The sequence below is a fragment of the Giraffa tippelskirchi genome, chromosome 8 (genome assembly GCF_054371585.1).
Source record: "Giraffa tippelskirchi isolate mGirTip1 chromosome 8, T2T-mGirTip1v1.2.pri, whole genome shotgun sequence".
Lineage (NCBI taxonomy): Eukaryota > Metazoa > Chordata > Mammalia > Artiodactyla > Giraffidae > Giraffa > Giraffa tippelskirchi.
Genome location: NC_137282.1, coordinates 86461192 through 86484726, shown reverse-complemented (window position 1 = coordinate 86484726; position 23535 = coordinate 86461192). Strand labels below are relative to the sequence as shown.

At 40.5% G+C, this 23535-nt stretch overlaps 1 protein-coding gene and 1 long non-coding RNA gene across 2 annotated transcripts in view; both read left to right on the top strand.

Annotated features, from left to right (window-relative positions):
- The first annotated feature begins 1346 nt into the window (after positions 1–1346).
- PLCXD3 (phosphatidylinositol specific phospholipase C X domain containing 3) overlaps positions 1347–23535 on the top strand; it is a 179248-nt gene continuing 157059 nt past the window's right edge. Inside the window, exon 1 of the mRNA XM_081517987.1 lies at positions 1347–1449. Within this exon, the coding sequence (XP_081374113.1) occupies positions 1347–1449 (103 nt within the window). The remainder of the gene's footprint in view (positions 1450–23535) is intronic.
- On the top strand, positions 14497–23289 carry LOC145516611 (uncharacterized). Its single transcript, XR_014061541.1, has 2 exons — positions 14497–14597; positions 22979–23289. It is a non-coding gene; the product is annotated as an uncharacterized LOC145516611 (long non-coding RNA).

Here is a 23535-nt window from a genome sequence, read left to right as displayed (position 1 = left end):
AATGCTATATAGTTTACTGAAACTGATTATTCCCGTGTTTTATGGCTCTCTCTCCTACCTGGGTTTTCATTTTCCCAACTTAACAGCATGTACTTTAAGAAAAGGACTTTGCATCACTGGATAAAAGAACAGAGGTATCTGTATTACATCTACATTTACTGGGCTGCTAAGACCCCAAACATTTTCAGTCTATTGCTTATCATACCTACCCAGGCCAGCCCTGGACTCATCACATTTCTAGGACTTGATTTCTCTCCTGTTTCTCATCTGAGAGCAGGTGGACCAAGACAGTTCTTTGGAAGCTCAACAAGTGATTTCTCTTGAGAGAGGTACCTCTCTTTAGTCTGCCAAGGAGTGAAAATTCAGGCAATCACATAGATCATTTTGAATGGTGCCAAATAAATTCCACCAAACGCAGTAGTATTGCCAGTAGGCAATAATTACAACATGTCACTGGGGTGATTTTTCTAGCATCAGGCTTTAGTCTTATCCTGAATGTCACAAAAATGACAGAGAGAGGACATAAACAGTTTTCTCCATAGATATAGCACGCATTTCTCATATTCAGGAAAATGGGGGTGAAGTGATTCTTTACCTCGAAATGACTGAAACAGGATGCCAGGGATTGAATAGGTACCACCTAGAACTTAACTGATCTTTTCTGACAGCACACTTGTCAACTACTCCAAAAATTAAGCAAAGTGGTGAAGAAAGACCACCATTTTGTTGTCAGCAGGGCTCTCGCCCCGGCTGAGGAAAGAAATAACCTGTTGTAGCTAACGAAAGGAAAAGCTCTTCAGTAAGAATGGAAAGTCCTGAAAGCCAGTATGAGAGTCTGCTCGGGGGAGGTGATAGCATCCCAAAGTCTTCTAGGATTTTAGCTTCAACCAGAAGATTGTCTTTCAAACATAAGCAAGACCAGGGAGTCACATTAAAGGGCCGAACAAGATCGTGGGCAAAACAGCTGTGTGAACCAAGTTAAAAAAAAAAAAAAACATAATAAATGATAAGAAGCCAAGGAATGCTGTAGAAATGGCGAGAAAAGAAGGAGACGCATAGGAGGGATAAGACGGGAGGAGGGAGTCGGGGAGGGAGCGGAGAGAGCATAAAGCTGAGTGCGGACGTCAGGAACAAAAGCTCCAGCGGAGTCTGGCGGAGGCACTAAGGGAGCATTGGGTGTTTTGAATAATTATTAAAATTAGCATGTGTCTGCGCCATCCTGTGGGTGTGGCCCACAGCGGAGTGTAAACTCTAGCGGGGCTGGGAGCAAACATTGGATTAGCGGCAGCAGCCTGCCAGCCTGCCCGAGGAGCGTGAGGACCAGCGCGCGGCACACCGACCGCACGATGGCCTCGTCTCAAGGGAAGAACGAGCTGAAATTCGCCGACTGGATGGCAACTCTGCCGGAGAGCATCCACAGCATACCCCTCACCAATTTAGCCATCCCAGGTAGGCGCTCAGAGGCTGCCGCCGGGGCGCTCGGCGTCCGCTCCACCTGCCCCGCCCTGCTTTATCTGCCACTAAGTGGTAACTTGCCAAGATGCCCGCGGGAGGCAAACTCGTCTCCACGGGTGGGTCTCGGGCCAGGCGAGTGCGTGCCTGGGCGCCTCCGGCCTCCCAGCGCTTTCCCAAACCTCTGGGGACGGTGGCCCGGGGAGTCAAGGTGACTGCTTTTCCATGGGTTTTTGAAGCAGGTTGTGTTGAGAAGGCTGGGGCAGGGGAAAGGCTTGGCTCTAGGATGGCCCCTCGTACCCCCGCCCCCTCCACAGTTTTCCCTCCGGGAGACTTGGGTCTGGGGACGATTTCTGGGGCTGTAGGAAGATGGTGGTCGGCGAGCACGAGGCGCTGTCCTAAGGGCTCGGCTCTGGCCCGTGGACCTCCGACTCCATCGCCGTCACGGAATCAAGAGAATTTGGTGGATTTCTCGGTTAGAAGCTACCGAGTCATTAATATTCGTCCCTAGTCTCCTTTAAAGAGACAAAGCGCTTCCCGAAGAGTGATGAAAGTTCAGGGACCGCCGGCGGCTTGATCGATGCCCTTGACCTGGAGCTGAAGGGGGGAGAGGAATGTAGGGAGCCGTTTCCTGGTCTGCGTGGACCTAGAGGGCCTGGCCGGGAGGTCACCATCTGGACTCTGGTCCAAGGGCGGTGAGCAGCGTGCAATGCGCGGGTCAGGAAAGGAAACCCTTGTGGACCGCGCATTTGTTGCTCGGGACAGAAGCCGGGCAGGGGGACCTGCGTGAACTGAGGCGGAGGGGTGGGCTTCACCGGCAAATCTCAGGAAAAAGATGATTGAGCTGGGGTCCAGAGAGACTAGAAAGAAGGAAGCCTGGGCAAAGCGAGGAAGAGACTGGAGGGGTCCGATGCTTCAACGTGAAGCGCGCGACTTGGACCAGAGAACTGGGCAGGTTTCTGGGGGCGGGAGCGCAGCAGACCCTAGTTCGGGTGTGCAGGGGCAGGGTGGTTTCAGGACGGTATACCACGGTGACAGCTGGGTTCACAGCCATACTTCGTTGACTTTTCGCTTGGGCTGAGAGTGCAGATTATCTCCCTGACCCGCCTGGCCCTTCCAGGACTCGGCTAGAGGGCAAAATACCGACAGGTAGTTCATCTCTCACCTCAAGTTATGCCGGGTTATCAAGTTCAACCTTCTGGTCTACCTTCTCTAGATCTTACCCATCCGGCGCCCTCTCTCAGCCACTGGGAGGAAATCATTCTTAAAAAAAAAAAAAAAAAAAAAATTTTTTTTTTTTTTTTTTTTAAGGGAAAGATGAGTTTTCTTGAAACTCTCTAACCAGTAGCACTGGAATTGATCAGTAACTGAAATCAATGGTCTTTAGTCAAATGGATGTTTGGCGGTTATGACAAGACACAGGCTACCCTCTGAGTGCCAGCCCTGGAAGGGAAGGGTTTGTCTCCTCTTGCCCTTCTTCAGGAGGGAATTTCCCAAGAGCCCAGGTGTCTCTAAGGAAGAGAACAACCCAGCTTCTCCCTTCTGCATTTACCCTGCTCCCGGGTGAGTCTAGGGATTGCTCTTTTGAAAGAGACAGTAGAAACTACAGAACTTTGTTGGCAAAAGTCCACTCTCACTTCCACAGGCTTCCTATCCCCTTTTCTTCCTTTTTATTTGGTCTTTAGACAGGTAATTTCACATGATCTCACCTGAGCATTTATGGAGGCCTAAAAGGTAAGAAGGGCAAGGAGTCTGATGCCAGCCTCCTGACAAGTGACTCTCCAGAGACACAGGGAGGTTAAAAGCTCAAGCTCACATTGCAAGTTCTGAGGGATGGCATGATATTATGTCTGAATCTAACATACATTTTTATAATACTTCACTTTTCAAAGCCCTAACATATAACCCAGATAACATAATCCTTCCCCAAACCTTGTGAAGCAGGTAATGCTGATAAGTATTAACTCCATTTCACAGATACAAAAGTTGCATCTCAGTGAAGGGAAATGACCTGCTATCAGTTCAGTGATATGATCTTTAAATATGGTCCTTAGAAAAAATATCTAGGAATTTTGGAGGGAAGTGCTTTGTGGTTTGGATCTGGATGATTCAGCAGCAACAAGTACTAATCAGGCTGAAAGGACAAGGAAATAAGGCATTGGCAGCAGTGGGAGGAATTTATATTCTGATAGTTCTACAGTAGAGACACAATGATGATAACACTCGACACAGTGGGAATTTCCACACTTGCCTAACTCTTCTTAGTTTTATACTCAAAGTGGATCCCGTGCAAAGCTTTCCATTCTCATCCTCAATAATTCTGAGAGAAAAACACTATTTCGCCCATCAGCATCCCTCCATTCCCCCATGATTTTGTAATGTAGGTTTGGCAGGTCTACATATATAAATCCATGTTTAAAAATGGGTTTGGTACCTTTCTGTATTACTCAAACTGTGAGAATTTTTGGAGGAAAAAAGGATGTTCAAACTTCAATAGTCAGGGAAGACTAATTGGAGACTATTAAACGCTAATGGAATAATTGCCTTAAAATCATGCTAATAGCTTCCTGGCTGCTACATGTTTACTTGGCCAGTTGCTACAGCTTGAATTAAGTAATTATCTCCACCATTTAAAACCACTCTTGATGTACCACACAAGTGTTTTTGTATAAGGGAACGGCTGCTCAGTCATCCTCTAAGCTTCAGGCTTTCTTAGGTGGAGCAACTGGAGAGTGAAGAGCTGTCTAATTTTGAAGCCATCCTCTTGGTCAGCTGACCTGCATTACCCAGAGCTAGTGCAAAGAACCCTCTGCAGGTGTGTGATATTCCTCCCAGGTGTGCAGTTCTGGCATCTTTAAACTGTTTCTCAAGATGTCTGCATATTGAATACTTTCATGACCGAATTTCTGTGTCTGTTTTGCATTTAAATGGCATCATGATTTGGTATTGACTGGCCTAAAGAATTAAGTTAGTAATCAGTATTAGTAGTTTTACTTTCATTTTATTTTTCAGAGGAATGGTATTGTCGGAACGCCCTGACAGTTACTCAGATTTCAGTCTCATTTGTCTTTTCTTCCTGTCGCTGATGACACCAAGCTGAGTTTTCATTCATACATGCTTGCTTAAGAGTATTCTGGCATTTTGGACTATGAATGATGCATCCTTTTACCATAAACAGGTGAGAGAGGGTAAACAGGGATGGAAGCTGGGAGACAAAGTGTCAAGTTCAGGTGAAGGTGAGTCTGAAGAATTTCTGGCGTCTTCAAAGCCGAGTTTTAACTTTTATAATCACGGTGCTGCCAGAACCATTGTAAAAAGATCCATCATGGGAGCAAGCAAGCTGTTGCTTAATCTAGGTAAGTTGTTGGTGATCTGGATCTATGACAAGGAGTCATTCTGTCTGAAATCTAAAAGATCAGGAAAGGTTTTTATTTTAATGGGAAGGGTCTGTTATGCATTTGCTGATATGTGATGAAAGTCTTCTTCACATAATACAGTAAGTTGACCATGTAATACTGAAAGAGTGGCTAGTGTTGTGGGACTAGAGCCTCAGAAGGAATGTATGTTTTCTTGGGGTCAGAGTTGTTTACCGAGTTGACCACCAGTTGGCCTGTGAGCTGGACCTGGGCAGTCAGTTTGCTTACCCTCTCCACTGTCCTTGAAATGCACTTTTGGCCCATCATTTCCACAGTGGGAGCCATTTTCAAGGAAGCAGCCTTGAGAAAGCAATGTGTTATGGAGACCATCTGGACAGTGTATGTGGCTGAACCTTGTTAAGGCCTCTGTATAAACTTTTAAATAGGCACAGAGATCCACTTATCTTGCAGCTGCTTCCAAACAAACTTCCTATGTAAGTTCCCTGATTATTAAACTTACCTACCAATCTGGAAGTCATCCGCCTTTCTTTGGTCTCTCCTTGCCAGTTTTCAAACCAAAACTTGAACAGCAATTGTTAACTGTACTTTAGATAAGGAACACAGAAATGCTTTAGAAATCAGTGTTCTTGCAGATTTTGTACACTCTTCTAGGAAATGCTAACACCAATGAAAAAGGACAGTGTTACTTAGGGACACGAGATGTGTTTAAAATAGCTCTGACTTCGGTGATCTTGTGTTGGCTTGTATTAGTTTTTAATTTCTTTCCTCACAGTGATCTCTTCTTGTTGTTCCTAGAGCCAACTGTTTTCCTTTTCCTTGTCATTTGCTATTTCTGTTTTGATTAGGATGAGATAAGATTGTTAAGGCAAATCCTGAACTGGGTCTAATTGTACAAATTTCTTTTAGAAAGCAGGGCATTTTCCCCCATCATTTGAGTCCTTATAGTGATATGGAAGTTAATCTTATTCAAAGCAATCAAAAAGAAACAAAATTGTTTAAAATGACTAGCTTTCTTGTGCTGCCTGTTCAATTCCCAGTTTTGTTTTTGATTTTGCTAAAAAGAAAAAACTTAAATATCTGGAACATAATTTTATACACTTTTGAAAAATTTTAATTGGAGCATAATTGTTTTACAATATTGTGTCAGTTTCTGCCATACATCAACATGAATCAGGCATAGCTTTACATATGTCCTCTTTTTCTTGAACCTCCCTCCCACCTCCCATCCCATCTCACCTCTCCTAGGTTGTCACAGAGTATCAGGTTTGAGCTACCTGTATCATATAGCAAATTCCCATCAGCTATAAATTTTGCACATGGTAATGTATATGTTTCAATGTTGCTCTTTCAATTCATCCTTCCCTCTCCTTCTTCCATCGTGTCCACAAGTCTATTCTCTATGTTTGTGTCTCCATTGATGCCCTGCAAAAAGGTTCATCTGTACCATCTTTTTAGATTCCATATATATATGCTAATATATGTTTGTTTTTCTGACTTGCTTCACTCTGTAAAATAGGCTCTAGGTTCATCCACCTTATTAGAACTAACTCAAATGCGTTGCTTAATTTATCCTATTGGGGCTCTTCCTTGTTGAATTGAACTGAATCACCAACTATTACTAATTAATATAAAGTGATACTTGTGTCATTTTACAGTTTACAAAGTGTTTTCTCATGAACACACATGCTTTTCACATGTTCTATCAATAATCTCTTCAGGCCTTGCTACTCAAAGTTGTTCCAGGGACCAGCAGCATCAGCGAACATGGATGCTTGGTAGGAATACAGCATCTCAGACCCCAGCCCTCAGACTGATTTAATCCCAAGCTGTAGGTTAACAAGATCCCTAGGTGACTACATACACATTTAAAGTTTGAGAAACACTGCTTAGGGTATCTCTAAGGGAAACCTTTATGTAAGTGGCAGAGCCAAATTTAAATATACTTCTTTGATTGATCTCTTTCTAATGGACCATAAAGTCTATCTGTGAATGTTCAAATTTACATTTAGGCTTAGAGCCAGAGCCCCATATCTGACTCAAGGCTAATGGCCCAGCTTGGGAACATTTCTGATAACTGACATTACAGTTCATCATGCACCTTGAACAATAAAAATGATTTAATTGCTATTTAAGTGTTCAAATTGGGTCACTGTGATAAATGTAAAACCTTCCTCCTCATTTCCTTAAAGTCCTGATGCTCTTTGATACCAGCCATCAACGGCACTTAAATTAGCCCATCTGGCTATGCTAGTGGTCACTAATGACAATTTAGGAGACACTCTGTATTGGTTCTTTGTCATTTGATATCATTTTTGATATCATTTTTGTTGTGTCATAGGACCAGGTACTTTTGTTGTATTTATAGGCCACAGGTTTGTTCACCTTACCTATAAGCTTCCTTGGTGGCTCAGACAGTAAAGAATCTGCCTGCAAAGTGGGAGACCTGGGTTTGATCCCTGGGTTGGGAAGATCTCCTGAAGGAGGGCATAGCAACCCACTCCAGTATTCTTGCCTGGAGAATCCCTTGGACAGAGGAGCCTGGTGGGCTACAGTCCATGGGGTTGCAAAGAGTTGGACATGACTGAGCAACTAAGCACAACACAGCACAACTTTTCAAGCCCCTTTGAAGTAATAGTGGCATCATAAATGCAAACTGTAGTAATAATCAGCACCAGAAAGCCATCAAACACAAAGGTAAATGGTGAGTTGTTTTTTAATAGGAAGAAAATGATCAGTCTTTGTATTTGTAAACCATACCTCATTTATTTAAATCATGGTTTACATGGATTTGAAACATGCATTACTGTGGTTGTAACTCACTTGATTTTAATTATTTAGCATAATCCAGGCTCTGAAAGAGTTAAATTTTAAAAAAGAAATTTCAAGTTGTTAAAATAGGTACATTTATATGTTACAGCTCACACACTTTGCTCATATGAAGATTTCTCATATCCTTATGTAGAGTTTATTTTCTCCTGTGTAATTCTAATCCTGCCTAATCAAAATAGAAAAAGTTACAGAGAAGAAGAGTAAAACTGTTGAGTGACATATATTGGCTATAAAAATAGGCAATATTTTTGAGGGAAGACTAATAAATAAGGATATAGGACATAAAAGATAGAGTTCCCTAAACTCTGTAAGTCCCAAAGTAAAATCAGAGTCATGTTAATTGTCAGTTTTGATCCCTCTCAAGTACCTCCTTTATGGACTTCTGAATAGTTCTAGAATTCTCTGGACAAATTCTTACATATGTTTTTATAAACCAACTTTGTGGGCTATCACACACTGCAATGTTCCTTCTTTCCTGTTTTGGGGAGGTTTTGGGGAGTTGTCATTTTTGCTGCTTTGTCATGTAGAGGAACTGAACTTCTATAGTTTTATACTCAGAACACCACTGCTGTTAGCAGTCCCACCAGAGCCTGTGCTGTGTCTGCAAAGGCCCAGCATTGAGGACGTTAATGTGTAAAAAGGGCCTTGGATAGGATTCCACCATGGTCAAAGGCTCGCAGAGCTGGGTCCCCTGCTGTGGAAAGTGTGGATGCCAATCCTACAGCTGACTCTGTCTGCCATCACTACTGAAACTATGAGTGCCAACACTGCCAGATCCTACCAGTTCTTTTGCTTTGTGTGGATGCCAGCAAAAGAGTTCTTTGATTTTTGTTGATTCTTTTGGTGTTGCCACCTTGCCCTAGGACTTAGGAATGAGTTTACGAGGGCCAGGCAGAGGACAATATGTAGGATAGATTTTATTCTCTACTCTGCATCATTCTTAGTGTTAATTCACTCTGCATGCACATGTACATGTGCGTGTATGTGTGTGTGCATGCCCATAGGTGTATCAACTTCCTGTTAAGTGAAAGTGAAGTCGCTCAGTCGTGTCCGACTCTTTGTGACCCCATGGACTGTAGCCTACCAGGCTCCTCCGTCCGTGGAATTTTCCAGGCAAGAGTACTGGAGTGGGTTGTCATTTCCTTCTCCATAACTTCTTTTCTGAGAATCTTCTTAATAGATCCTGTAAGTAGGCCTCTGGGGCTACCTAATTAATCATTCCTCCAGGCAGATCCAGGGTAACAACACAGCTGGATCCACACTGTCCCCAGTGAGCAGCCTGGGACAGTGTAAATAGAGCCAAATCGCCTGATAGATCTAAGTAATTACTAACACCCTCATTGCTTTAAAGCACATAAATAAAGTAATCGATGCACTCTGAACCTTCAAGAGAAGATTAAGTCTCATACACACATAGGCATGAATTTTAATTATCATTGGTCAAAGGGGTCAACTCTGTTAATATGGATATTTTACCTATTAATGTTACCACCAATGAGACTTATCCATCACTATTGCCCATGGATACTCAAGGAACTTCTAGGTACAATCATGTAATTTATTATCCTCAAGAAGCTTATAGATTCTATTACCTGCCTCTCAAGGGTTAGGATCAGTCTCAGAAGATTGGGGACCAGAAAAATATGTAAATCGTATACTCCAAAAGGCAAGAAAATGTGAGAGAGAAATTTACCATGGTTCAGATGAAATTCGGCAACCAGACACTTTCTACAGCACCATATGCTTTTTATTATGCTCTGTTAAGAGAGGAAGATGGGTCAGGAAGAGAGGCAGGAGGAGATGGTTAAACATCCTTGAGAAACTGCCAGGATTAGTCACCTCCGGATATCAGGTACTGAAACAGATGGCCCACTGCTTTGTTAGATATGCTCCTGTTTTGTGTCTATTTTTCATTAGGGATCCTGGGAGTGGACAACTCTTAGACCACTCCATCTTTAATGTCAGCTAATTTTATGTTTCACATAGAAGAATTCTTCTTTTGAATTAATTTTTATGAAGCAGCCATGTTTATCCTTGGTCAACATTGTAAATGATGGTTGTGTTCCTTGATTCACTTGGAGAATTTTTATTTCATGAAGGAAAGTGGACTCCAGTGAATGAATGACCTTCTTAGTTGCCTGGGAGGCTTTCCTGTAGGTCTCCTTTGGCTTGTTGGCTGGTGCAGAGGAAGATGTACTTGAAGGAGTCCTCATGGGCAAATGGGTTACCTATCTCAATGCACATCTCTGACTATACTCCTCTGTTGCCATGTGGAGGAGAAGGAGGAAGATGAGGAGAGGGAGGACCTAGGCTGCCTTAGTACAGAATTAATCCTAAGCGCACTCCTGCTAGGATCTGCCCAGGGCTTTTCTGAGAGAAAAAAATTGGTCAAGGGGTTGTAAAGATTCTGCTTTGAGAGTTGCTAGAAGGGAAGGCTACAGAACTGTTACCCCTCGTGTTCTCATTTCTGTTTGCATTAGTTCAAGTTCCTTGGGTCCAGCATTAGAGTTTCACTCTTGAAAATGTCCTTAATTCTCTTGTCTTACTCTTTTCTGTTCTGCTTCCTTGGAAAAAAGTCCAACCTAGTCAAACTTTTTTTTTTTTAATCTATTCCAATCCCAGAAAACTTCAATGGTTAAATATTACTGAAGTACACAGCCTGGATGGTTCCACTAACTAGAAATTTCTCACCATGACTCTTACACATCAATAGTAAATTCAATTTTCTACTATCAGAGATAATAACTTCATACCTCTTCTTACTTCTCAAGTCAGTATCTCCTTCCCAAACTTATGACTTCACCTCTTATTTTACAGGAAAAAAAATAGATGCAAACAGACACGAACTTTCTCAGTTTCCCACCATTAACCCACTTGCATCTATTTCTGCATATTCTGCGTTTTCTTTAGGTAAGAAGTCATGGACCTTTCTCTGCCTGAATCTAGCCTCTCTGCTTGTGGTCTGGATCCCCTTCACTCAGATCTCCTAAGTTTGATCCCCAGTTTATTCCCTGTCCTACATAATTATTTTTCTCTACCACTGCTGGATCATTCCAGTCACCACACAATCATACTTTATTACCCTTCTTAATGAAATAAAAATCTCCCTTGACTCCACATCTGTGCTTCTGTCCACTGCACTATTTCTCTGATATTTGTGAAAGCATTACCTCTGTCTTCAGGTTTTTATTTCCTTTCCTTGCCTACCCCATATTAATGTTATTTCACTACCACTGCACTAAAATTGTTTTTATCAAGGTTTCCAGTGATTTTTTTTTTGGATAAAGCTAATGAGTAATTAATTCTTTATCATTTTATTTGACTTTTCAACATCATTTGATGTGACTGACCACTCTTCTTGACATGTTTTCCTCTTTTGGCTTAAGACACTTGTGTGAATGAGTGTGTGTGTGTGTATGTATGGTTAAAAAGCACATGGCATAAGATTTACCCTCTTAATGATTTTTTAAATGTTTAGTATTCTTAGTTCTAAGCACAAAGGTATATAGAAAATCTCTATAACTTTTTCATCTTGCATGATTAAAATGTATAATATCTATTTTCTTCAGAAGAAAATAGAAAGTGAATGTGAGAGTCTTTCAGTTGTGTCCGACTCTTTGTGACCCCATGGACTTGGTCCATGGAATTCTCCAGGCCAGAATACTGGAGTGGGTAGCCTTTCCCTTCTCCAGGGGATCGTCCCAACCCAGGGATCAAACCCAGGTCTCCCACAATTCAGGCGGATTCTTTACCAGCTGAGCCACAAGGGAAGCAGAAGAAAATAGAGAAGATTGTAATAAAAAATGTTTTCAAACGTGTGTTCAAGCTTTTGTGCCAAGGCACTGTATATCTCTAGGTACTAAAGAGCGGAGATGATAAAATATTACAGAAGTGAGCAATCATTTCTAGAGATTGTGAAAATGGAGGTATAAAGATAACACAAATGTCACAGTGTCCAAAAGAGGAAAAATAGACCCCAGCAACTTCGTATGGTAATATCTGAATGATGTGTAACTGAATAAAAAAGGAAGTGATGATAAGGGATCACCCTTCCTGTGAAAAGTGAATCAGTTGGGAGGTATGAGACCCTGACTGCAGTCCTGGACCTGCAGCCAAGTGTTGGACAAGTCAGTTAACTCCGCTGGTTCTGTGGTATTGCATCTGTAAAGCTGCTCATCAGTTAATGTTGTGGACAAACTTGCCTCAAACCATGGCTCTGCTGTTTACCAGCTGACTCAGGGGAGCCACTGAAAACCCTCTGAGTTACAATTTCCTCAGTTCCAAAATGGAGCTGATAGTACCAACCTCACATCCTCCGTTGTGAGGAATCAATAAAATATGTAGTATACTCGTCATAGAATAAATGGCCGATTAATGTAACTCTTTTTTTTTTTTTATCATTCCATCGTGTATAATTCACTTCATTTATTGGCTAAAGAGGTGGTTCTTTGTCTTTGTAAGATCCTTTTCCCTCACATCCCTTTAGTCACAGCTTGTTGACTTTTTCCCTTGCAGGCTCAGTCTCCTGCCTTAGGCTCCAGAACCAGTCCAACCCTTGGATAAGGGAATGTGAAGAGGACCATTTCATTTCACCAGTTTTCTTGTTGCATCTAGAACTCAGCTTCTGATATAGCTGGATACCGAAAAATCAACTGTTGTGGGAGGGGCACACATGAGTAGCCCAGAGCGAGGAATGGAACTTCCCACAGGTGGAGATGTTGGCCAGAGAGACCCAGTGGCAAGTGATTGGGAGAATATCCATATCCAGAGAGGACAGTGACCAGCAATACTTTTGATCCAGCACAGGCAAGAGGGTCTAATATATGGACAGAGACCCTTAAGAAACCTACAAGCAGATTTCTCAGAAACACAGGGAAACCTCAGACACACTGAACTTCCTCATATGAAGTTTACTTGTCCAAGTCAGAGCTTTGGACGCCATCTTAGATGATTAGACTTTTCCCTCTAAGATTAAGTTCTTAGTCCCAGGCTATACCCACATCCTAGGAGAAAAATTCTGTATGATTCTTCCCAGTCCCACCTGCTCCCTGGACATGTGGTGCCTGACTGAGCTCTCTTTCACTGTGATTGATGAGAAAACTCCTGGTTGTTACAAGTTGATATATTAGGCAACAGAGCCTAAAATGTAAATTGATTTTTAAACTTGAAGATTAATTGGAGCTATTTTGACAAGCTTTAACAAGAGTGAAACTAAAAAAAAAACTTGAAATATAAAATATGTAAGAGCAGGTCCATAGAAACTTAACTTAACTGTGGTCTGTGAGGAAAAGACCTGGGGCATGTAGTCAACAGGGAGCTGACGGTCAGTCAGTGGCAGTGCACACAATAATGTGTGGGCACAGTTGGGCTGCTGCGCCAGATGTAGTTCACAGAGCAAAGGGGTGTAATAGCCTGGCTTACCCTATACTGGGCAGAGCATTCTGCAACATGGAGCTCTGTTTTTGGCTTCAAACTTCATGGATACTGTGGAAAGTTGCAGAGTTTTGGGGGAGCAAGGGATTGAGATTGTGGGGAGGGCTTTACCAAGCCATTGACTTTGAAGTTTCTGGAAGCCACCTTACATGGGAATATAGCCAGCTCTCTTCAGACACATGGAGAGGTCTATGAAGTTCTAAATCAAAGCAACCAAAAAATAGAATTTAAAGGGATGATGCTTTTGGAAAGCTAAAAGACAAGGAAAACCCTTTTATCAATGTAATTTTTAAGCGGTGCACTTACGCTCTCTAGGAAAAGTGTGTAAAAAGAGGCTGAATGGTCATCTTCCAAACATCTGCATTTATTAATACAAAGCATTTGATCCAGATGACCTCTAAGGCCTTTCCTGCTTCTATGACACTGTGATAATGGATAGGTTGTTGTTGTTTAGTTGCTAAGTCATGTCTGACTCTTTTGAGACCCCATGGACTGTAGTCCTCTAGGCTCCTGTGTCCATGGGATTTCCCAGGCAAGAATACTGGAGTGGGTTGCCATGCCCTCCTCCAGGGGATCTTACTAACTCAGGATTGAACCCACATCTCCTGCGTTGCGGGCAGGTTCTTTACCACTAAGCCACTAGGGATGCCCCATGGATAGGTTACTTGGTGTCTCATAACATCAGTTTTTTATATGAAAAGAGGAATAAGAATTGTATTCATTTTTATGATTGTATGAGTCAAATCACTGATCACTATTTCTTCCTTAACCCATTCTCCATGTGTAGCATGTTTCTGGTCTTTTCCCTTCATTTTTTATAAAATTTTACTTATTGTTTTAATTGCCTAGTAGAATTTTGCAATCTTTCCTAGCAGACAGCATATAAACTGAAAATTGAATACAGCAGGAACAAAGCCCATTTTAACACCTGACTATTATTTCCAGGGCTATTAGATTAAGAATAATATTTTGGCATATCAGTAGGTAGAACTGATTTTTCTCTTGTGTCAGTGTAATTACTGAAACTGACCTCCTGTGACAGAAGAGGTACAGACTCCCAGCTGCAACCATTCCATTACCCTTACACAGATCGGGATGCCCTGGGCCTTTCCTGAAGTCAAGATGCCAGAATGGCCCTAAGGACTTGACTTCCATCAAAGTTCCTGAAGGTGAAAACAACAAGCTTGAGATACAACATGTTTTGAAGGATATTTTTTTTCCTTAAAGCCAGCTCACTCTCCAGGCATTTCGTTATGTTAATGGACTGTTCATCTAAGGACCGTTTCAACAATGCAGTGACCTGCACTATAGAATGTGGCAACAGTAAATATCAAAGAGTAGAATAATGGTTGCCAGGAGCTGGTTGAGAGGAGGGAACACTGGAGAGTTGTTTAGTGTGAATAGAGTTTTAGTTTTTCAAAATGGAAAAGTTCTGGAGACCTTTTGTACAACAGTGTGAATTATTCTTGACAGTATTGAAATGTACAGTTAAAAGTGGTTAAGACAGTAAGTTTATGTTTGCTTGTTTTTTTTTTTTACTACAATTGAGAAAAAAATTTGCACAGTCAGATCAAGTTTTATAGTTTTTGACATAAGCGCCTAGAGGCTTGCTATACAGTTTTCTGCAGTGTTTGTCATTCTTTAAGGTTCTAACACCAAGAAAAAGCATTGCTCCTGGCTATGAGGCTAATAATCTTGTTTTTCCCTCTTTATATTTCATTCATGATTTCACTGATTGAAGATGGCCAAATCATATTAACTTCTTAGGTCTCTGTTTCTTTAGTGTGATATCAGACTAATGCACTCTGTCCTCTCAGGTACCCTGCTGGTGAGGGTTAATGAAATAATATATGGATGCTTTCAAATTCCTTATATTGGAAACATCTTCCTGGGTTTGTGACAATTTAGGAGTCACATGGCCCAAAGTTACCTGCCAAGGTCAATTTTTCTTCTTGGATGAAATCGGTGGCACCATATTATAACTTGGACAAGATTAGGATTCATTCATTCAGAAATTCATACGAAACATGGAATATGTTCTAGGCTGTTCTGTTGTTTTTCACTGTCCAGTTGCTAAGTCATGTCTGATTCTTTGTGACCCCATGAACTGCTGCACACCAGGCTTCCCTATTTCCCAGAGTTTGCACAAAGTCATGTCTGTTGAGTCGGTGATACCATCCAACCATCTCATCCTCTGTTTCCCCCTTTGTTCATAGAATTCTCTAGGCAAGAATACTGGAGTGGGTAGCTGTTCACTCTTCCAGGGGACCTTCTCAACCCAAGGATTGAGTCCAGGGCTCCTGCATTGCAGGTAGATTCTTTACCATCTGAGCCATGAAGGAAGACACCAGTGATTTGTTATTGTTGTTTAGTCACTTGGTCGTGTCCAACTCCTTGCGACCCCGTGGACTCTAGCCCTCCAGGCTCCTCTATCCGTGGGATTTCCCAGGCAAGAATACTGGAGTGGGCTGCCATTTTCTTCTCCAGGGAATCTTCCCTGAGCTAAGGATCAAACCTACATCTCCTGCACTGGCAGGCAAATTCTTTACCACTGAGTCACCAGAGAAGCCTATCCAGCTGTTCTAGGGGTTGGAAATAGAGGTAGACAAGCTTGATTGGGCAATTCCATTCTAGTAGTAAACAGGAGACTGTAAGCAACCCCAGAGAAAACAACCCTTTGGTAGGATTTACCTAAACCAGAAGAATCATGTTGATTTTTGTTGAAATATCTGAGATCTAGGTTCTAAGAAGTTCTCTTGGAGGACTTCATTTTTTGTTTTCACATTAAAATATGGAAAATGAGCACAATGGTTGGGACCCATCCTATACTCCCCTGAAGTACTCTTAGGCTATTGTTCACATGGAGTGTCCCTGAAGAGCCAATTAAATAGTGCAGATTTCAGAGTTTATTCTAGATAGTTCCTGTAGCAGATGAAGGCCTGACCCTACCATCTTCCACAGGGATGTTTTTGTAGACTCATTCCCTTCTCTCCATGACAGAACATAGGAGAAGGGAGGTGGACTGTGGCTGAGGAGTTCATTGTAGAAGTATTTCTCTCTTCCTTTAGCCTTGTTCCACTTGCCTCGTTTCTTATACAGCCTCCTCCCAGGCCTCCTGAATTTGCTTGCAATCATATTACACTCTTGACTTATTTTCAGGCTCAGTTTCAGGGACTGACCGAGGTAATAAAAAAGTATTTATCCTTTTTCCTGGCCCTTTGGGAAGCTGTTGATCTAGTTGGGGAGCGTTTGCTGAATTTTAAGGTCACTCTGCATCGTGGGAGTCTGAGGAGGAAGTTGTTTCAGAGGTAAAAGACAGTTGTTGGTTTTGCTTTTTACCTGTGATTCCAAAAGTATAATCCGATTCATTTTCAGTAGGCTGAAATGCTCTCCCATAGGCAGAACTACAGTTTCAAGAGATGCAGCTGAAAGTACTATTCAGTAACATCATAGGAAAAGATCATAGGAATAACTACCATTTATCAAGGGCCTGTCTTCTGACAATAACTTACCTTTATTAACTCTAACTCATAACAACCCTGTGCAGTCAATACTGTTCCCATTTTACAGACATGTGAACAGAGAGATTAAGTACTTGTACTCAAAGATGTATTAGGTGATGAATACAGAGAGCTGTCAGGTTTTAAAGTCTAAGAATTTTTTTTAAATTAGGTCTTATATCCAGAATAAAACTCCTAGGTCTTGAGTAGCAGTCTTCATTTTTCCAAGATTTTCTTCACTGACAGTTATAAATCATCTTTTTCTCTGTTCTTTTTATTTAAGCACAAATTTATTTGAGCCCTTTCAAAAGCAATTGGTATTTGTGGATTTAAATGTTTTAATTTACCTTTCCATTAGGCAATAAACTTAAAAAATGTGCTCAGATATTTGCTTAAACACTTAACCAAGTAAAACACCAAGACTAATGGAATTAAATTCAGCAAGAGTGAGATTAAATATTTGCTTTATGTTTAAACCTCAAGTTATGTTTTCCCTTCACACCCTACCCCTGCAAAATGTCATCATACGTTTTCCTATAATAAGAAAAAAACAAATCCTATAAGTGAAAAAAAAATGTTCGGTGTAGCCACAACAGACTCTTAAGGGCCTAAGTGAAGCTTCAAACCCCAGCGTTGTATTCAAAAGGACACCACTGAAGGCCTCCCAATGGGTGGCACATTGGGCCTTGACCCTGGGAGATGGCATTTTGATTTTGATTGCTTTTCTATTGAGAGTTTAAAGCCATTCTCAGAATATTGTTTTCAAGGGATTTTTCTTGGCTAATGTTTTGGTAAAAATTATTTTTGTTCCTGCTAAAAGGCCTCTTTTCTACCAGAATTCAGAATAGACTATGACAAAGCTTTGGCTCTTGTCTGTTTGTGACATTGCTGGCAGTCATAACAAATACACCTTCCCAAACCTGATGACATTTTAATAGGGAATGAAATGAAAGAAATCCATTTTACTAGCTTTTTTCCTTCATTAAAAAGGGTAACTTGTGGAAACAACATTTAACAATTGGTTTCTATAATTTTAGGGAGTGTGTTAGATATTTTGGCAAATATTGGCTAACATTTATATTAATGCACTCACGGGGTCACTTTTTTACGTTATAGAATTTGCCCCTTTCAAGATAATACCATGATTAATTTCAAATATTTTGAACAGTTTTTTAAGGACCATATTTTTTTTTCTCTCTCTCTCTTTTTTAGCAGAGTACTAAGGACTTGTATGATTTAGCCATTTTATGATACAAGATTATGATTATTGTTAGCATTATTTATTAAACTACATACCATACAGAGATATTTAGAAGAATCCATTGGTATGTTCACAGCTGTTTGTGCATATCCCTGCTGGACCAGACATCTATATTTTTAAGTTTTTGTGTTTGATTTTTAGGGTTTTTTTGATTTTTAATCTTTTAACGTGACATAAAAGTTACCATTTTAACCATTTTTAAGTGTACAGTCTGTAGCATTAAGTACATTCACAGGACTCTGCAAACTATCACTACCATTCATCTGCAGAGCTTTCTCCTCTTCCTCAACTGAAGCCCATTAAGCACTAACCTCCCCTTTCCTCCCTCTTGCCATTCCCTGGCAATCACCATTCATCCTACTGTCTCTATGAATTTAACTACTCTAGGTACTTCATATAGGTGAACTCGTATAATATTGTCCCCTTTTGAATGGTTTATTTCACCTAACACAATGTTTTGAAGGTTCATCTATGTTACAATATGTGTCAGAATTTCTTTCCTTAGAAGGCCGAATTATAATGCATTAGATTTATATACCACATTTTGTTTATTCATTCATTTGTTGATGGATATCTGTGTTGCTTCCACCTTTCAGCTATTGTGAATAATGTTGCTATGAATATTGTTGCACAAATATCTGTTCATGTCCCTGCTTCTGCTTCTTTTGAATATATTCACAGAAGTGAATTGCTAGTTTCTATGGCTAGTTCTATGTTTAATTTTTTTGAGTTATCTTATTCTTATAGTTTTGATCTCTCACTGTCTTTTCATTGTTCCTATTTTCAAGAAACTTTACCTAAATAGTTGCACTTCTTTCTACTTTGCTGTTTATTTTCTCTTAGCTGAAGAGGGATTTAGCTAACTGGATTACAATTGTGCTAGAACAGAAGCAAATAGACTCTGAGGGACATTTAATTAAAGTTCATCAGCTTTAGTGTATAAATTTTATCATTATATATTTTATCACTGAAAGGTTCTTTTATGTACATTCAAAGTATATAATTAAGAGTGTTACTAATGGCACTTTAGATAATTAAGATAGTAGAAGTGGTGACTTCTAGATAAGTAAGATGCTATAGTTACTTGAATTAAGATGTCTTAATCTAGATATTTGGCTTTCCTGGTGGCTCAGTGGTAAAGAATCCACCTGCCAATGCAGGAGACTCAGTTTGGATCTCTGGGTCAGGAAGATCCCCTGGAGGAGGAAATAGCAACTCACTCCAGTATTCTTGCCTGGAAAAATTCCACAGAGAGAGAAGCCTGGTGGGCTACAGTCCATGGGGTCACAGAATAGTCATGACTTAGCTAAGACTTAGCAACTAAATAACAACAAATGTAGGTACTGTGTGTGGTTATATGTTCCAGTAATGGACCAAACATTGGATATTCATAGCAGAACTTCCTTGGAAATTCATGAATTATTACTAGTTGCAGATGTTTATTATCTATCTGTGTTAGTCCCTAAGCACAGGTCTGGATTAACATGTGGGAATACCGAGTAAATCTAGAGAGTGAGTGTAAAATGGAAATATAAGCCTTTGTGCATCTGTCAAAAACCAAACAAAGCATAATTTACTGGTAGTACAAATGGCCTTAATAATAGCCAGTGATTTCACTCAAAATAAATAAATACCGATAAATACCATAGCCACGTAGAAATGGAATATAATCATCAGTTTGTCATGATTATCAAACATCATTTTTAGCCATGATATATGCAAGCCATGATATATAAGAAATTAGAGAATTTGTCAATGGTGTGGTCTTCATCCTCAGCCTTCTGAGGAATTACCATTACTAACCACTGCAGCATTTCAGCAAATGGTCTTCCCTGAGTCCTTGCCTTTTCTATGGAAGCCAGACCACCCAGCCAGTTCCTTCATACTCCAGCTCAGATCAGGACAATTATCTTGGCTCCTGGTTATTTTCCTTCACTCCCACACTCCCACTCATGTTCTGGGTCCATGTTTCCATCCAAAGTTCACTTGGATTCTAACCCATTTGGCTTTATCTCTCATTTCCACTTGCCTCTCATACTTGATGGCAGAGAAAAACAGACCTCTGCAAAATAATACAGGAAGAATTATCATTATCTTCATTAGAAACTTCATAGAAAGCAAAACCAAAATAAAAGTCTTTCTTCTCCTGAAATGGAGAAGCTACTTTTTTGAGGAGTAATCATAGAAAATCAGTATGTCCCTTCTCCCGTTACTCATTCAATGACCACTTATTTACCTTAAAGAGCTTATTAGACACTGCTAGGTTCTGTGCCCACAAAAAATAAGATCACCTCTATTCCTTAGTAGTTCATAGTTTCTTGGAGAAAGCACACATATTTAAAATAATGGGAATACAGTATGAACAAAACCAAAGTAGAGATACACCTAGCTTCTCTGAAATGTATTAATGTAAGTAGTGAGGAGAGTAGACAGAGAAGATTGAACCATAAGAAGCAATGATGAAATTGAGTCTCAAAGAATTTGCTTTCTCGGTACGAAAGGAAGTTCAGGGCATTTCTAAGCAGGAAGCGTCAATACGTGCAAAAAGCATCAAGTTGTCAAGTAATATGGCATAGTCAAGGAATCATTAGTTGTTTGACACAAGGTAATTTGTAGATGAAATAGAGCAGTTAACAAAAGCTCGAGGAGAATGAGAGCTTCAGTGGGAGCTGAGAAAGAAGCATCTTTGCACCTATGCCTAGTTAACAACTAAAAGATAATATGAAAATATCACAGGGTGCAAAGAACTGCCATATAAGACTTTATATTAGAATAGTACATTACCATGTGTAAAGTAGAGCTAATGGGAACCTGTTATAAGCACAGGAAGCTGAGCTCAGTGTTCTGTGATGACCTAGAGGAGTGGGATGGGGGAACGTGGGAGGGAGGTCCAAAAGGGAGGGGATATATGTATACATATAGCTGATTCACTTCACTGTACAGCAGAAACTAATACAACATTGTAAAGCAATTATACTCCAACAACAAACAAATAGAATAGCTGTAAGTCTTGGGAGTCCCATATCACTGCATCCTTTGACCTTTGTTGCGGCATGCAGGATCTAGTTCCCTGACCAGGGATCGAACCTGGGCCCTCTGCATTGGGAGCTCCAAGTCTTAAACACAGGACTACCAGGGAAGTCCTTTGCGTTCTTTGATCTTTGGAAGTGGGACCTCTCAGGTTTCCCTTTATAGTATGCCCAGCTCCAGGTACTTCATCCAATGCTGACTCTGAACGATAACCTATTGCTTAGTTACTTATCATTAACTTAGCTTCATTTTCTTGTGTACTGATTTTTTCAGTGTAAGAATGGCTTTGGATTAGTTTCTCAGTCCAATTGGTGACCTCACTCCAACTTTTTATACGAGGTATAAAAAGTCTTTTTAGTACAGAATCCCAGAGTTAAACTGCCTTACCCTCAGGAACTCTAAATGCCATCCCCTGGTAGAAAGGGATGCATTAGCACATTCTCTGGTAGGCTGGGGTGTCCACTGGGAATTCTAAATGTGATTGTCATTCCTGTACCCGTCATGGGTAGGACTGCAGAAGTACATGGAAAGAGGCCCAGAGCCTCAGAAGTGAGGGAGGAATTTTTCTCCTCTCAACATTCTCTGCTCAACTTACTATAGGACTTCAGCTTTATCTTTCCCCCTAATCCTCCAAAGGACTTGTTATGCCTTGAATCATAGTTCTCGTGATCCATCCTGCTACCCAGTTAGACACCAGAATACTACACCTATCTCAGCTTTCTTTTCTTGTTTTCTATTTAAACTTCCCCCTATTACCTTCTGGTTTGTCTCAGCTTCATAACCTGTCAACAAAGCCTAACAGCCAAATATGACGGGTGATTTCGTTCAATCTAAGCTCTTATTCCTTCAGAGGGAAGATCATGGTATGTATGATTCATCAGGATACCAACACATGGTTTCCTTGGGCTAGCTGCTATTTAACTTGTCTGATATTTGAATTCATGTCTTTGAAATTTCGGAGTTGGACTAGATGATCCCTAGGATCTGGGAGACTGTTTTATCCTATGACTCTGTAGTAGCTTGAAATGTTGGTCCTGGATCTGTACCCCTTCCTATATCCACTTGGGGCATAGTTTCATTATGAATAGAGAATACTTCCTTACCCCTTGATTTCAGAATTGGCCGTGTGACTTCCTGAGAAAAGGAACAGAAGGTACAGTATTCCAGTTTTGTGTCTTGAAGAAGCCTCCGACTTCGAGTTGGCCAACATTTTGTTCAAGTTTTTCCTTCAACAGCTTATGGAAAAACCCAAAGAAACTTTTTGGCCAATCCAATATTTCTGCCATTGTTGTGATAATAGTTTTCCCTGGATAACTTGCCAGTCCCAAGAGGCAGCAGAGAGATATGTGGCGTATAACCACACAAGCCACTGCTGTCTGAAGTTGAGCCTTCTCAGCCACGTAACATTTGTGAACAAGAAGTCAGTGCTTCTTGTTGTGTGTCACTGAGATTTTGAAGTTGTTGTGAAGTATTATTATGGGAATATCTAACAGCTTCAGCCTCCATAGTAGAAATGTTTTGCATGTAGTAGACTTGATAAATACTGATTGAATGATATTGTTACTGAGAATTGTTTCATTGTATCTGTTTCACATGAAACACAAGGGTCAAAGTAAAATGTCTTCTGGATTACAATATTATCTATCCAAAGTGCAGTGGCCAGGGATTCTTAAAGCTTTTCTGTAAGGGAAAGTGGAGTAGTAAAAATACATTTTGCCAGACATTTCCTAAAGTACTGTTACTCCTGCAACCACACCCAACCCCACGTCTAGCCAGTACATGTCTGTCACCAATTCTTAGAGACTCCACTCCATGCAAATCCCTTCAGAAGTTTTACAAATGACTTTGTAATTTTCCCAGCTGGTTGTATTGGGCCATTCTGACCTAGCTCATTTGAGGGAGAAAAGAGAGGCTACTAAAGAGATGAAGGCTTTTAATGAGACTCTTTCACTGCAGTCTTCACAAATTAGGTCAGTTACAATCTGATAAAAGCCAAAGTTATTCTGTAGTGGATAATTAAGAAATTGCACTGAGATATAGGACAGCCTCTTCAAAATGACTTCTAATACCTACATGAGTTTCTTTTTTTTTTTGAGCAAGTGACAATGCTGAATAACCCAGAGTTTAGAAGCTGTTGTGGTACAAGCAGGCTGGATATTAGGGATCATGGAAAAGACATCTTGACTGTGAGTTCCATTTCAGACCAAGGATCTGAGAAAGGATGTACCTGATTCTTTGAAGTGCCCTTCAAGGAGAAATGGGTAATACCACAGGTGTGTTTAGCAACAAGGATGCTGAAACGCAGAAAAAAGAAGAAATTGGCAGAAATTCTCCCTACACCAATCAGTAACATGCTGGCTACTTTCTACTTTGCAGTGCTAATAAAGTATTTTTTTTATTGATCAGCTATAACAAGATCTGTAATCTACTAAGAGATTAAAGGATGATTGAATATTATAGAAAATACTACTGGTAGCAAGTATGATTTCATGAGTTCTTATGATTTTTAATCTATATTATTTCATTTAATTTTTGGAATTTTACTATGATTATAATATTTTTTCCATTTTTCCGATGAGGAAACTGAAGTTCAAGGGGGGAAAAAGTGATTTTTTTTCACATTCACAGGAACAGAAACATCAAACATGGGCGC